The sequence below is a fragment of the Trachypithecus francoisi genome, unplaced genomic scaffold (genome assembly GCF_009764315.1).
Source record: "Trachypithecus francoisi isolate TF-2019V2 unplaced genomic scaffold, Tfra_2.0 Lachesis_group7, whole genome shotgun sequence".
NCBI classification, from domain to species: Eukaryota; Metazoa; Chordata; class Mammalia; order Primates; family Cercopithecidae; genus Trachypithecus; species Trachypithecus francoisi.
Window position 1 is genome coordinate 99383611 of NW_022681472.1, and position 16351 is coordinate 99399961.

The 16351-nt window shown below is 49.1% G+C and overlaps 1 protein-coding gene across 12 annotated transcripts in view; it reads left to right on the plus strand.

The window, feature by feature from the left end:
* MROH1 (maestro heat like repeat family member 1) overlaps positions 1-16351 on the plus strand; it is a 118917-nt gene that overhangs the window by 53475 nt on the left and 49091 nt on the right. For 11 of the 12 annotated variants that reach the window (XR_004435361.1, XM_033203055.1, XM_033203060.1 and 8 more), the window contains 2 exons: positions 1280-1358; positions 2725-2838. Coding sequence is in view for 11 of the 12 variants with exons in the window: in XM_033203055.1 (XP_033058946.1) it covers positions 1280-1358; positions 2725-2838 (193 nt within the window). In the remaining variant the exon portion in view is untranslated. Of the gene's footprint in view, positions 1-1279; positions 1359-2724; positions 2839-13949; positions 14421-16351 lie in introns of those variants that run through there. The other variant, XM_033203065.1, reaches the window with a different exon arrangement.

Sequence of the window (16351 nt, forward strand, 5' to 3'; positions counted from 1 at the left end):
GCAGGTGAACCACAAGGTCAGGAGTTCGAGACCAGCCTGACCAACATAGTGAAACCCTGTCTCTACCAAAAATACAAACATTAGCCAGTCATGGTGGCACGCACCTGTAATCCCAGCTACTCAGGAGGCTGAGGCAGGAGAATCGCTTGAACCCAGGAGGCAGAGGTTGCAGTGAGCCGAGATCACGCCATTGCACTTCAGCCTGGGCAACAAGAGCGAAACTCTGTTTTGAAAAAGAAATAACAAGGAGCTACCTGGGAACCTAGAGCTGAGCCCTGGGGCCAGCTCCTCCACCTCACCGTGCTTCCTGATAGTTCTCTAAGAACCCAGGTTGGGGTGTGGCCCTGTGGGCCTGGGGCCTTTGCTGTGGTTACCTCTTCTGGCTCATAAGAGGGCTCTGCTGAAGAATTGCTTTGGAGCTCTTTGTGCAGAGACCCTGTCAGTGTCCTTTGCTGTGACACCTGTGAGTGGGGACCTAGGATGTCACACCTGGATTAGTGGGGGTGTGCTTCTGTATCACCTACTAAGGTACGGTGGAGCCCAGAGATGCATCTGCCAGCGTCCTTAGTTTTTTGTTGTTGTCTATTCATTTGTTTGAGACAGGGTCTTGCTCTGTCCCCGGGCTGGAGTGCAGTGGCACCATCACAGCTCACTGCAACCTCAACCTCCCAGGCTCAGGCAGTCCTCCCACTTCAGCCTCCTGAGTAGCTGGGACCACAGGCGTGCACCACCATGCCCAGCCAGCAGCCTTAGTTTGTGCTTTTTACCAATATGACTTTTTTTTTCCTTATGATTTGGAACAAGTGGACTCCAGAAGTTTTGGGTTCCAGTGCTTTATGTGTCCTAGAGATTCATGCTTTCCAGCCTGCGGTCCTGGGCGTCATGCCTGGGCCATGGGAGACTCTCCTCTCTAGTCAAGAAATGTTTCTTGGGAATCTCTTCTCCTGCCACTGGTAGGAGGGGTGGAGGGTGGCAGGAGCAGGATGTATCCCTGGAGGCTTGACAGCAGCTGTGTGTCTGCCTGTTGCTGCCCATCTCCCTCTCCCCTATCGTAAGGAGATGGGGCTGGTCCCTGGAGCGCCTCTGATTACAGGGGATGAGACTGTCCTGCACCCAGGGCTTGGGTGAGAAAGAGGCTGGAGTGCCTGCCGCCTGCTGTAGGCATGGGGTGGAAACCCAGAGCCCTCTGCCCAGCTGCCCAGGCCCAGAATCGTCAGAGGGAGGGAATCCTTCCTTCTGGCCTCTCTGGTCTGTAACCTCTGCCCTGTTCCTGGAGCAGATCTGTGTGCCTGTGGAGTCCTCAAGCCCCCTGGTGATGAGCAACCAGAAGGAGGTGCTGCGCTGCTTCACTGTGCTGGGTGAGTGGTGGGCCCAGCCTTGCCCACCGGCATCTGCGGATACTCATGGGGTCACCACCTGCTGCATATGGAGGATGGTGGTGGCTGGGGTACTGGTCCGGGATGAGAAGGCCCCTGTTTCCACCTCTCCTGGGCCTACCTGTGGCTCCAGAGTTCTCTGAACCAGGGCCTGGGCAGCGGCTGCAGCCTGGAACATTGTTCTCCTCTGAGGAGCATGCTGCTGACCTGCCCAAATCCTCGGGCGCCTCCACTAATGGTCCAGTCCCCGCATCCCCTACTTGCCCCCTGCTGACCTGCCCAAATCCTTGGGCGCCTCCACTAATGGTCCAGTCCCCGCATCCCCTACCTGCCCCCTGCTGACCTGCCCAAATCCTTGGGCGCCTCCACTAATGGTCCAGTCCCCACGTTCCCCTACCTGCCCCCGGCTTACCTATTCCTCCACACCCAATCTCTGGCTCCATGGCCTGCTCTCTACTCCTCCAGGTGGCATGTGGCTGCTGGCCCTGGTTACCAGCCGGCCTCCCATGACCCACCTGGAGGTGCCATGCATCCTGTCACCAACCCCACTGGATGCTGTCCCTGTGCCCTGCACAGGCCCTCATAGCCATCCTGGAGGGACAGCAGATGGTGTGAGGAGGGGCCCTGCTTGCACTTGGGGCTGTCACACCGCTGGGGCCACAGCATCGGCATCTCCCTTGAGCTGGCCTGGCAGGCGGGGCCTCGGGTCCCCCACCTGCATGAGCATCTGCCCTTACACAGGATCCGCAGGAAGGGTGTGGGGAGACTGACTGCAGCCAGGCTGGGGGCAGGGTTGTGGTGGGCAGAGGGACCACAGGTCTGATACCCAGGCAGAGCAGGCCTCCAGAGCCCACCTGGAAGGGGGATGGCTCTGGTCCGTGAAGTGCTGATAAGGGGGGCTGCTGCAGTCATTGCCAGAGGGCTCCTGGAGCTTGGGCTGTGTTAGCCCTGCTTGGGCTGGGGCTCTGTGTGCTTGACAGCTCGAGTCCCCTTGAGCCTTAGACTGGTCTAGAGCCAGGAGAGTCAAGAAGGGCCACGGAGGGCCCTCTCGCAGGCCCCCTTGTGAGCCGGAGATGCTGAAACAAGCACCGGTGTGCTGGGTGGGCCAAGATCTAAGTCCCGGCATGCTCTGGGTGGTGCTGGCACCGTGGGCTAAGGGCCACATGTGCTCCAACCCTGCCTTAGACAAGGGCATCGGAGCCAGGCCCAGTGATTAGGTGGCCCCAGCTTCTCACCTTCACACAGCAACTCTCTCCTGGCTCCTCCCCTGTGCTGGAGAGTAGGTGGACGCTGTGTATAGGGATGAACAAGATGACATGGAGCCTAATCTGTACCTGTTGCCCTGTAGCCTGCAGCTTGCCTGACCGCCTACTGGCCTTCCTGCTGCCCAGGCTGGACACCAGCAATGAGAGGACCCGCGTGGGCACCCTGCAGGTGGTCAGACATGTCATCAACTCGGCTGGTGAGTGCCTCCATGCTAGCCTGGCCGCCACCCCTGGCTGTGTCCAGGATGGAGCAGGTCCTGGCAGATTTTGTCCCTCTAGGTGAAAGCACCATCCTGCTTTGAATTCTCTAGAAAGATTTCCTACTTTCTATTTTGCAAAATTCTAAACTTTTTGGAAAGTTGCATGGGTGGTACCTTTCTACCCTTCACCAGATGGTGGCGGCTCACACTTGCTTTGACAGCTGGCTGCAGACGCTGTGCGTGGCCACACTCCCCACGTGACCATGCCTCTGAGGGCTCCCAGAGCCTAAGACAGCCATCCCTGAGCCCACTGCTCTAGCTCACTCTGGGATCTATTCAGAGACATACTTTGGTTTAGTTTGGTTATCTTTTAGACTTCTTTGCCCAAGAGGAGCCTTTTTACTCTTTAAGGGATGAGGAGGCCAACTGTTTTGTAGAATGTCCCTCAGTTTACGTATGTGTGATGGTTTCTTCACAATTACAGTAAAAAATTCATGTTTCCTTGTTTTAAGGCTAATTTTTTCTTTTCTTTTTCTTTTTTTTTTTTAGACCTGGTCTTGCTCTGTCGCCAGGCTGGAGTGCAGTGGCACAATCATCTCAGCTCACTGCAACCTCCTGGGTTCACACCATTCTCTAGCCTCAGCCTCCCGAGTAGCTGGAACTACAGGGGTGCGCCACCAGGCCCAGCTAATTTTTGTATTTTTTTTAGAGACAGGGTTTCCCCATGTTGGCCAGGATGGTCTCAATCTCCTGACCTGGTGATCTTCCCACCTGGCCTCCCAAAGTGCTGGGATTACAGGTGTGAGCCACCGCACCCATCCTTAAGGCTAATTGAAGTGGTTAGTGATAAGCCTGAAAACATACTATTTTTCACAGGTGAGCTTGTGGTTTCCAGCATGGCTCTTCCGCAGGTCAGTGCACAGTGGCCATGGCCCACCAGCCCTGCAATCTGCCCGTGCTCAGCCTGTGAGCTAGGGAGGTTATTACATCTTTAATGGGTTATAAAAGCAAACAAAGGGACCACATGTGACCCACAAAGCCTAAAATATTTTCTGTCTGCCCTTTTCAGAAGCGGAGTACTGCCCCCTGTCCTGTGAGGTTCACTATCAGGTGCTGGGATGCAAATAGCAGCCACTGAGGGAGGCACATAGAGTTCTGGGACATGTAGGAGCAGCTTGAGAAAGCAGCAGGGCTGGCTGGGGAGTGGCTCATGCCTGTAATCCCAGCACTTTGGGAGGCTGTGGCGGGCAGATCACTTGAGGTCAGGAGTTCAATACCAGCCTGGCCAACATGGTGAAACCCTGTCTCTACTAAAAATACAAAAAAAAAAAAAATTAGCCTGGCATGGTGGCAGGCGCCTGTAATTCAAGCTACGTGGGAGGCTGAGGCAGGAGAATTGCTTAAACCCAGAAGGTGGAGGTTGCAGTGAACCGAGATGGCGCCACTGCACTCCAGCCTGGATAGTAGAGTGATACTCCGTCTCAAAAAAAAAAAAAACCAGAATGCAGCAGGGCCAAGGGAGGGCAGGGGCAGATGGGGCCACAGTGTAAATGTCACCAGGCTAAGAATCAGGTACAGGCACCTGAGGACACCCTCCGCGGCCCTTGCCCCACCAAAAGCAGCCTGAGGTCCTGCTGCTTTGGGCCTGTCCAGATTTCAGAGCCCAGGGTGGTGCTGCGGTGGGCTTTCTGGATGCTGGGGGTGGGGAGGGGCACACCTGATCTGTGTGGAGGGGTTGGAGGGGAGAGTCCCTTCTGTGGAGGGGCCTGGAGAGGAGCGCCTGCTCTGTGGAGGGGAAGAGAAGGAAGCGTGGGCTCTCTGTGGAGGGGTTGGGAGGGGAGCGCCCGCTCTGTGTGAAGGGGCAGGGAGGGAGGCGCCCCTCTGTGGAGGGGAAAGGAGGGAAGCACGGGCTCTCCTTGGAGGGCCTGAGAGGAGAGCGCCTGCAGCTTCCACACAGAGGGGCTGCTGTGGTCAGTGGTCCTTGGGGAAGGGAGCCTCAGAGGCATGGGGCGTGTGGCAGCCCCACAGAAAGTAAAGCATCTGCGTCAGCAGCATGCACTCAGCCTCTGGTGGTAGAAGTAACCCTTGAGGCAGGTGCTCTTCTCCCCCATTTAGTTGATGAGGTTGGCATCTGAAGTGAAATTGTTACAGAATTCTTAGTGCCCATGCTCTTGTTAGAGATGCGTTTTTCCATTCAGAAGTTCGACATTTCATGGGATTAACCATGCTCAATTTCCCTTTGTTAATTCATCAATCATTTATGCTTTTCAGTGTTCACTTTGTTTTCCCCACGTTTCATTTTTTCCTTGAAGTTCTTTCTCTGTGCATTTACATATGTACAAAAATGCATGTACGCAAGGAAATATTTTAACCAAATGACATACTTCAAAACATGCTTCTTTCACTTGCTAGTGTATCTTAGATAACTTTTAACATCAGCACATATACATCTGTGTCATTTTTTGGTTTTGTTTTGAGACAAGGTCTCGTTCGTTCACCCAGGCTGGAATGCAGTGGTGCAATCATAGCTCACTGCAGCCTTGAACTCCTGGGCTCAAGCAATTCTCCCACCTCAGCCTCCCAAGTAGCTGAGACTACAGGGATGCACCAGCACACTCTGCCAATTTTTTTGTATTTTTGTAGAAATGGGGTCTCCTTATGTTGCCCAGGCTGGTCTCGAACTCCTGGGATCAAGTGATCCTCCTTCCCTGGCCTCCCAGAGTGCTGGGATTACAGAAGTGAGATGGGCACCTAGGCCATCTATGTCATTTTTAATTATTTTTATTTTGAAGTATAATACGCATATAGAAAAATGTACACGTTAACTCTTTAGCTCCATGAATAATCACACAGTGATCCTGTGTATTTATTCACCAACCAGGTAAAGAAATGGGACATCAGCAACACCCAGGGGTGGCACTCTCAGCCCCTTGAAAGGGGTGACTTCTAACAATAGTAGATAGTGTTGCTGTTTTGGGATGTTGTGCAAAGAGAATTGTATGGTGTAAATAATTTTGTATCTGGCTTCTTTTCCTCAGTATTCTCTTGGTGAAATTTATACATATAGTACAGTTCATTTAGTTTCATTCCTGTGAAGGATTCCAGTGAATTATCTACTGCAGTGATTCATTCTGCCTGTGATGGGTTAATGGCTCTATCCTGTATTTAACTGTTATTGCATAATCCACTATTAACATTTGTCCTTTACACAGTTAGTGTTTACCTAGATGTCGAATTTCGGGTTATAAAGTGTGTGTGTGTTCAAGTTGTGTACATAAACCCTTCTGTTTTTCCAAAGTAGCTGTTTACACCCCAACTTGTATCCCACACCTTATGTCTCACAAGTGACTTATGAGCATTATTGCTTCATGTCCTTGCCAACATTGGCTGGTCTTTAATTTTAGCCATTTTTGTGGGTGTGTTATGAGGTCCTGCTTTGTTGCCCAGGCTGGTCTTCAACTCCTGGGCTCAAGCAGTCCTCCCACCTTGGCCTCCCAAAGTACTGGGATTACAGGCACAAGCCATTTCACCCAGCCAGAAGTCATCAAGTTTTCAATGAAAATATTGGAACATGATTGCAAGTTGAGGCCGTGGCTTGTCCCTGCATGTCATTCTTTCAGTCCACAGTCCAGAGAGCCGCTTCTTGTGTTAGACAGACACCAGGACATCTCAGTTTAAGTGGCTGGGTATAAAAGTCTGAGGTATCTTCATATGTTGCTTTCTCATCTTCTAGAATCTGTTACTGATATTGATAACTCATTGATGACTATCTGATTTGACCGTGATTTTCCTTATAAATGATTTGGTCTTTTCTGCCTAGATGCCCAAAGGATTTTTATATATATATAAATCCTTTGCATACACACGCGCACACACACACACACACACATACACACACACACGCATGCCAGGATTATGGGCTGTTTTCATATTTTAAAACCGGAAATTTTACTGTGTCTCAGTGCTGGCTATACTGAGTTGATTTCTCCCCAGGCCCGTAGAGTGCCTATGCAGCATGTGTGTCAGTTCTATTCTATCTCAAGAGACCTGGGTTTGGTGTCACAGCATTTCAGTACTCCAGGACTTTGGAAGTCTTCTTTGGGATTCCCTGTTACCTGTGTGTTGTGTCATTGTGCCTATCTTACATAGTTTTGTAAATCAAATCTTTTAAAGACTTTTGGCCTCCAGTCATATTTTCTTCCAGAATTTTATTTTCTAAAATTGAACATAATCTTCAATAGAAATGCAGTAATGCATAAATCTTTTTTTTTTGGAGACAGTCTCGCTCTGTCACCCAGGCTGGAGTGCAGTAGTGCTATCTCGGCTCATTGCAAGCTCCACCTCCTGGGTTCACACTATTCTCCTGCCTCAGCCTCCCGAGTAACTGGGACTACAGGCGCCCGCCACCTCGCCTGGCTAATTTTTTGTATTTTTAGTAGAGACGGGGTTTCACCGTGTTAGCCAGGATGGTCTTGATCTCCTGACCTCGTGATCCACCCGCCTCGGCCTCCCAAAGTGCTGGGATTACAGGCCTGAGCCACCGCACCCAGCCAGTGCACTCTGCTTTACTGCCAAGTTGTATTCCATTACATTTTGTGAATTTAAAAGTCATTTGTTTTCCTAGTAACAGACACTTGGGTTGTTCACGTCTTTTTTTTTTTTTTTTTTTTTTGAGACAGAGTTTCGCTCTTGTTGCCTAGGCTGGAATGTAGTGGCACAATCTCGGCACACTGCAACCTCCACCTCCCGGGTTTATACCATTCTCCTGCCTCAGCCTCCCGAGTAGCTGGGACTACAGGCGCCCGCCACCTCCTCCGGCTAGTTTTTTGTATTTTTTAGTAGAGACGGGGTTTCACCATGTTAGCCAGGATGGTCTCGATCTCCTGACCTCGTGATCCGCCCGTCTCGGCCTCCCAAAGTGCTGGGATTACAGGCTTGAGCCACCGCACCCGCCGACCTTCAGATGTATTTGTGTGCTGAAGTTCCTGTTCAGGTCTTTTTTTGGGGGGGCAGGGAGGTTGTTGTTTTTTGAGATGGAGTCTTGCTCTGTTACCAGGCTGGAGTGCAGTGCTGCGATCTTGGCTCACTGCAACATTTGCCTCCCAGGTTCAAGCGATTCTCCTGCCTCAGCCACCTAAGTAGCTAGGACTACAGGCACCCGCCACCATGCCCAGCTAATTTTTGTATTTTTAGTAGAGATGGGGTTTCACCATGTTGGCCAGGATGGTCTTGATCTCTTGACCTCATGATTTACCCACCTCGGCCTCCCAAAGTGCTGGGATTACAGGTGTGAGCCACCACGCCCAACCCCTGTTCAGATCTTTTGCCCATTTTGATTGATTGATAGAGACAGGGTCTCACCACGTTACCAAAGCTAGAATGCAGTGCTGTGATCATAGCTTACTGCATCCTCAGCCTCCTGGGCTCAAGTGATCCTTCTGCCCCGGCCTCTAGAGTAGCCTGGGTTACAGAAGTGCACTGCCATGCCCAGCTGTTGTTCATTTAACAACTGGATTGTTTGTCATTGTATTATGATTATTTTGTAGTGTTCTTTATTGGATACATAGGGACATAAATATATGTTTTTGTGATTAGTACCTTTATGTCTAAGAAACCTTTGCCTGCCCAGAAGTCATGAAGATATTCTCTATATTTTCTTTTAGATGCTTTATTGTTTGAGTTTGCAAATTTATGTCTATGGTTCATCTTTTTTTTTTTTTTTTTTTTTTTTGTTGAGACGGAGTCTTGCTCTGTCGCCCAGGCTGGAGTGCAGTGGCCGGATCTCAGCTCACTGCAAGCTCCGCCTCCCGGGTTTACGCCATTCTCCTGCCTCAGCCTCCCGAGTAGCTGGGACTACAGGCGCCCGCCACCTCGCCCGGCTAGTTTTTTTTTTTTTTTGTATTTTTAGTAGAGACGGGGTTTCACTGTGTTCGCCAGGATGGTCTCGATCTCCTGACCTCGTGATCCGCCCGTCTCGGCCTCCCAAAGTGCTGGGATTACAGGCTTGAGCCACCGCGCCCGGCCTGGTTCATCTTTTACTAATGTTAGAGTGTGGTTGAAATGTAGAGGGCAAGGTTATTTTTTTTAATTACTATTTTTTTTGAGACAGAGTTTCCCTGTTGTTGCCCAGGCTGGAGTGCAGTGGTGCGATCTCAGCTCACTGAGGCTTCCACCTCCCAGGTTCAAGCGATTCTCCTGCCTCAGCCTCCCGAGTATCTGGGATTACAGCCATGTGCCATCACACCTGGCTAATTTTGTATTTGTAGTAGAGACAGGATTTTGCCATGTTGGTCAGACTGGTCTCAAACTCCTGACCTCAGGTGATCCGCCTGCCTTGGCCTCCCAAAATGTTGGGATTACAGGCGTGAGCCACTGCACCCGGCCTGCAAGGTTATTTTTATATGGATGTCCAGCTGTTCCAGTCTCGATTGTTGAAGACTTTACTTTCTCCACTGAATTGCTTCTGTGCCTTGGTAGAAGATCAGTAACCTTATGTATGAATTTAACAGCTGCAGTAATAAAGTACCACAGACTGGGTGATGGGTTTTTTTTTTTTTTCTATTACCCTGATATCTGTTTTATCTTCATGTGCATTTTTCCTGTGTGCCTGTATCCCTGTATCCCCCTGTTATAAGGGCACCAGCCATACTGGATGAAGGGCCCACCCTACTCCAGTGTGACCCCGTCTCAGCTTAACTCATTAATTCTGCAGTGACTGTTTCCAAATAAGGTCACATTCCAAGGTACAGGGGTTAGGATTTGCACAAATGAATTTTGAGGCCACAATTATATGCCTACTAATATAGAGCATCATATATTAGTAGGCATATTTCAGGACTGTATTCTTTCCTTACACCAATATCACACGCTTTTTTTTTTCTTTTTTCTTTTTTGAGAAAGTCTGTCACCCAGGCTGGAGTGTAATGGCGCGACCTCGACTCACTGCAGCCTCTGCCTCCTGGGTTCAAGCGATTCTCCTGCCTCAGGCTCCTGAGTAGCTGGAATTACAGGCATGCACCACCATGCCTGGCTAATTTTTGTATTTTTAATAGAGACGGGGTTTCACCGTGTTGGCCAGACTGGTCTTGAACTCCTGATCTCAGGTAATCCACCTGCCTTTCAGCCTCCCAAAGTGCTAGGATTACAGGCATGAGCCAATGCGCTCAGCCGTTTTTTGTTGTTGTTGTTGTTTTTGTATGTTTAGTGGAGACGAAGTTTGCACCATGTTGGTCAGGCTGGTTTCGAACTCCTGTACTCAAGTGATCTGCCCGCCTCAGCCTCCCAAAGCGCTGGGATTATAGGCCAATATCACACTTTCTTAATTGTTTTAGTTTTATTGTAAGTCTTTACATCTTGTAGAGGATGTCCTTCAACTTTTTTCTTCTTCAAGGTTGTTCATCCCCATTGAAAAATCGTTAGTATAGGCCGGGTACGGTGGCTCACGCCTGTAATTCCAGCACTTTGGGAGGCCAGGGTGGGTGGATCACGAGGTTAGGAGATCGAGATCATCCTGGCTAACACGGTGAAACTCCGTCTCTACTAAAAATACAAAAAATTAGCCGGGCGTGGTGGCAGGCGCCTGTAGTCCCAGCTACTTGGGAGGCTGAGGCAGGAGAATGGCGTGAACCCAGGAGGCAGAGCTTGCAGTGAGACAAGATGGTGCCACTGCTCTCCAGCCTGGGTGACAGAGTGAGACTCCGTCTCAAAAAAAAAAAAAGAAAAAGAAAAGAAAAATTGTTAGTATAAAAGAAATCATGGAAGGGCACAGTGGCTCACGCCTGTAATCCTAGCATTTTGGGAAGCTGCGACAGGCAGATCGCTTGATCCTAAGGACTTTGAGACTAGGCTGAAAATCATGTTGAAACCCTGTCTCTACTAAAAATAAAGAAAGTTAGCCGGGTGTGGTAGCATGCATCTGTAGTTCCAACTACTCTGGGGACTGAGGTGAGAGGATCAGCTGAGCCCAGGAGGTCGAGGCTGCAGTGAGCTGTGACAGTGCCACTGCATTTCAGCCTTAGCTACAGAGTTGGACCCTGTCTCAAAAAAAAAAAAAAAAAAAAAAAAAAAAGAAGGAAGGAGGGAAGGAAATGTAGAAACCACATAAAACAAATGTGTAACTTAATACATCATTCTAAGCAACAGCATCAGATCTACCACCAGGTCTTTTGGATTGAAGTTGCCACCAAGACTCCCCTCCTTGCATCCTATTCCAGTCACAGTTCTTCACTCCCCAGTAAGTAACAGCTATCCTGATTTTTATAGTAATCGCTCCCTTTATTAGCTGTGTCCACTTGAAAAGCTTACCTATGGCTGGGTGCCGTGGCTCACACCTGTAATTGTAGCACTTTGGGAGCCTGAGGGGGCGGATCACTTGAGGTCAGGAATTTGAGACCAGCCTGGCCAATATAGGGAAACCCCGTCTCTACTAAAAATACAAAAATTAGCGTGCGTGGTGGCAGGTGCCTATAATCCCAGCTACTTGGGAGGCTAAGGCAGGAGAATTGCTTGAATCTGGGAGGGGGAGGTTGCAGTGAGCTGAGATTACGCCACTACATAGACATGCCCTGTGTGGTAGTTCACACCTGTAATCCCAGCATGTTGGGAGGTCAAAGCGGGCAGATCACTTGAGGCCGGGAGTTCGAAACCAGCCTGGACAACATGATGAAACCCCATCTCTACTAAAAATGCAAAAATTAGCTGAGTATAGTGACACACCTGTCTCAGCTATTCAGGAGGCTGCGATGTGAGAATCACTTGAGCCCAGGTGGCAGCGGTTGCAGTGAGCCAAGATCGTGCCACTGCCCTCCAGTCTGGGTGACAGACGGAGATTCTGTCTCTCTCTATATATATATACACACACACACACATACAAATTTATGTAGAGATAATAATATCTAAATATATTTTTACATAGATTTAAGTCTTTTTTTGGAGGCTTGACCATTGGTGATTTTATTTTTAGTGTGATAAAATACATGTAACATAAAATTTGGCATCTTAATCATTTTTAAGCAGATGCTTCAGTAGTGTTAAGTACATTCTCATTGTCAGGCAACTGTCACCACCATCCACCTCCAGAACTCTTTTCATCTTGCAAAACTGAAACTCCGTGCCTGTGAAACAACAACTCCCCATATTTAAGTCCCTCATAAGCCACAGGTTCCCTCTGTTCTTCTCTTTCTCTTATAATTGATCTGTAGAAGAACCTGGTTGTTTGTTCTGTGGATTTGCTCATCATTGAGTTTTGCTGACTGCATTGTCAAGGTGCAAGTCAACATGTTTCTCTGCCATCTGGATTTCTACCGCATTGGCAGCTGAATTCAGAAACAGATTCAGACTCAAGCTCAGTCCCTTGGGCAAGACAATGGGGTCATGTGGTACGTGGTATTCTCTCTTTTGAACATCAGTCTTAGCAGCATTGATGCTGAATGCCTGTACCCATTAATTAATTAATTGGTGGGAAGATGATACTGTAATTCTATCATTTCTTTTTCATTGATTAAGTGGAACACCTTGACAAAAAGATACTTGCCCCAGGTACCATCTGGTTACCCAGAGGTATGGTTCATATAAGAAAGGCAGAGTTGGCCGGGTGCAGTGGCTCACACCTGTAATCCCAGCACTTTGGGAGGCTGAGGCAGGTGGATCACGAGGTCAGGAGTTCAAAACCAGCCTGACCAACATGGTGAAACCCCCTCCCTACTAAAAATACAAAAATTAGCCGGGCATGGTGACATGCGCCTGTAATCCCAGCTATTCAGGAGGCTGAGGCAAGAGAATCGCTTGAACCCAGGAGGCAGAGGTTGCAGTGAGGCAAGATTGCAACACTGCACCCCAGCCTATGCGACAAGAGTGCAATTCCATCTCAAGAAAAGAAAAAGAAAGGCAGGTTCAGCCCGTGATTCTTTTGTGTTTTTATTTATCAGTTTTCAAGGTAGTGGATTAGTTTCCTGTCACCCTCCAAAGGTGGTTTGGTAGGACGCGTTTGATGGCTTCAGTGCAGTGCAGTCATCACCATTATTGAAGCTCAGATTGTCTCATCTTTGGCAAGTGGCAGCCTCTTGAGATCTGAATCCCTCTGACACAGCCCTGCTGGTCTTTGGCAGCTCATGTTTTAGGCTTCTTTCATCTCTTTCTTTCTTTAGACCTGGAATTGGCCATTTCTACAAAAATAGCCCTGGTTCCTTTTAGTGAGAAGCTACGGGGTTTTTTGTTTTTGTTTTTTACAAAGGGTCTCATTTTGTCACCCAGGCTGGCGTGTAGCAGCTCAAACATGGCTCACTGCAACCCTAACCTCCTGGGCTTAAGGGATCCTCCTGTCTCAACCTGCCAAGTAGCTGAGACTTGCAGGTGCACACCACCACACCTGGCTAATTTTTCTATTTTTTGTAGAGATGGGGTCTCACTATGTTGCCCAGGCTGGTCCTGAACTCCTGGGCTCAAGTGATCCACTTGCCTCGGCCTTCCAAAGTACCGGCATTACAGGTTTGAGTCACTGCACGTAGCCAAGAAGTTGCCTTTTAAGACAGTAGTCTGTTTCTGGAGGGCTCATTACTTCTGGATGGTTATTATTCCTGGGCTTTTTCAGTAGACAGAGCTAGGAAATATCTCTATCAGCAGACAGAAAAAAGACCTTATGAGTTCATGTTGATGCTTCCAGTTCAACATATGGACCTCAGAGATTTTTTCCTCTTTTCTGTTACATCTTTTTTTTTTTTTTTTTTGAGATAGTCTTGCTCTGTTCCCCAAGCTGGAGTGCAGTGGTGGGATTGTGGCTCACTGCAACCTCTGCTTTGCAGGTTCAAACGATTCTCGTGCCCCGGACTCCCTAGTAGCTGGGATGACAGGCATGCGCCACCACACCCAGTTAATTTTTGTGTTTTTTGTACAGATGGGGTTTCACCATGTTGGCCAGGCTGGTCTTGAGCTCCTGGTCTCAAGTGATCCACCTGCCTCAGCCTCCCAAAGTGTTGGGATTACAGGCGTGAGCCACTGCATCTAACCTCTTTTCCATTACATCTCTATCTCTGTTCTCAAGAATCCAGTCCTCAAGGTTAATAGAATTGGACTATCCCATAATTACCATTTGTTTGATCTCTGTTACACAGGCAGCACTAACACCAGGATGACACTGATGTCGCCATCACCAGTCACGTGACCGAAACATGAGGACTGCCCTGCACGCACTCCTCCACAGCCTGCTGATCTAACAGCTGTGCGCCACATCTGTTGTTTGAGTCACCGTGGCGTTACATCCCGTGCTCTCCCTTCTCTGCCTTCTTGGTGTTGGTTCTGCAGGCGACTGCCCATGTGGCACTCGGCCCCATCCTCTGTTCACGGCTCTCTGCCGCTCTTGTTGTCCGAAGCTCATTCTCTGTAGGTTCCATGAGAAGGGCTCACGGGAACGTGATCCTCGACCTCACGCTTGCTGATCGCAGTTTCTTGTGCCTTTTGTAGTTGATGGTTTTGCTGGTTACAGGATTCTTGGTTGACATTTCCTTGAGTGTCTTAAATAAGTTGTTCCATGTTCTTCTGGCAGAGAGTTGCCAGATTTAGCAAAAACGAATAAACAGGCTGCCCCAAATATTGTATGGGTCATTTTTGTACTGAAAACATGATTTGCTGGGCTAGGAGCAGTGGTTCACGTCTGTAATCCCAGCACTTTGGGAGGCTGAGGCGGGCGGATAACGAGGTTGGGAGATGGAGACCATCCTGGCTAACACAGTGAAACCCCATCTCTATCGAAAATATAAAAAATTAGCCAGGCGTGGTGGTGGGCACCTGTTAGTCCCAGCTACTCGGGAGGCTGAGGCAGAAGAATGGCAGGAACCCGGGAGGTGGAGCTTGCAGTGAGCCGAGACCATGCCACTGCACTCCAGCCTGGGTGACAGAGCGAGACTCCGTCTCAAAAAAAAAAAAAAGAAAAACAAAAATTAGCTGGGTGTGGTGGTGTGTGCCTATAATCCCAGCTATTTGGGAGGCTCAGGCAGGACGATCACTTGAGCCTGGGAGGCAGAGATTGCAGTGAGCCAAGATCACACACTGCACTCCAGCCTGGGCAGCAGAGCCAGGCTGTCTCAAAAAAAAATTTTTTTTGTTGTTTATCTGAAATTCAAATTTAACTGAGCATCCCATATTTTATCTGGCAACCCTATTCTGGAATAAAACATTGCTGTCCAAGTCTGATGATAATCTAATTTTCTATCTTCTTTGATGCCATGGTTTTTTTGTTTTGTTTTGTTTCTTTGTTTTGTTTTTGTTTTCTGATGTCCAAAAGATGTTCTTTTTCTTTAAAACACAGTAATTTCACTAGAATATCCTGATGTTGGTCCTGCAGTGCCCTGCAGTTGGAACAGAGCCCTGCTCCTCGCCACGGCCTTTCTGCTCCCACCAGCTCCCTGCGCCATCCTCCCACCACGGACCCCTCCTTGGCCACACACGGCCACCTGATGTTGGAGGCTCTTCCAGCCTGGAATCTTTCTGTGGCTTCCACATAGCCAGCTCTCTTCCTTTGAGTCTTAGCTTCAGTGTCACTTTTCAGAATAGACCTTGGTGCTGACCCCCCTCTTCCAGTGCGACACCCCCATGAGTATGTTTCTCAGCCTGTCGGCCCCTCTCCTGATGCCACCACAGTGTGTGGTGATCTTATTTACTGTCCAGTTGTCTTCGTATCTTTTCCATTAGGACAGGAGCCACTTGAGGGCAGGCCCCATCTGCCTGGTAAAGGGCCTGGCAGGGAGTTGGCCTCCCCGTAAACTTGAGGAGTGAATAAAATATTGCAGGTAAACCTCAGTGCATGTGAAATGTTATTGGTGACCGTAACTTTTGTTTTTTCCGTGGTGCTTTTCAGTTCGTTTGTTGTCTTGAATCTCAGGGATGTGGGCCTGGATGGGCCCGAATCCTCAGCCGCACCCTGGCTTGCTTGTGTTCTGCATTTCTTGTGCGGGGCCGCGGCCACCCAGCCATTGTTCCCCTCGTCTCCTCTTCTGGGAGGCAGCTGCTCATGGCTCACGTCCATTGTTCTATTGGGTTGTTTGTTTGTATTCTTCAACTTTCTGTGTTAGGGTTCTCTAGAGGGACAGAACTAATAGGATAAATGTGTATGTGAAGGGGAGTTTGTTAAGGAGTATTGACTCACGCGATCACAAGGTCCCACAATAGGCCGTCTGCAAGCTGAGGAGCAAGGAAGCCAGTCCCAGTCCCACAGCTGAAGAACCTGGAGTCCGATGTTGGAGGGCAGGAAGCATCCAGCACAGGAGAAAGATGCAGGCTGGGAGGCTAAGCCAGTCTAGTCTTTCCACATTCTTCTTCCCGCATTTATCCTAGCCATGCTGGCAGCTGATTAGATGGTGCCCACCAAGATGGAGGCTGGGTCTGCCTCTCCCAGTCCAGTGACTCAAATGTGAATCTCCTTTGGCAGCACCCTCACAGACACACCCAGGAACGACACTTTGCATCCTTCAATCTAATTAACACTCACTATTAACCATCAAACTTTTTAGTCTTTTAT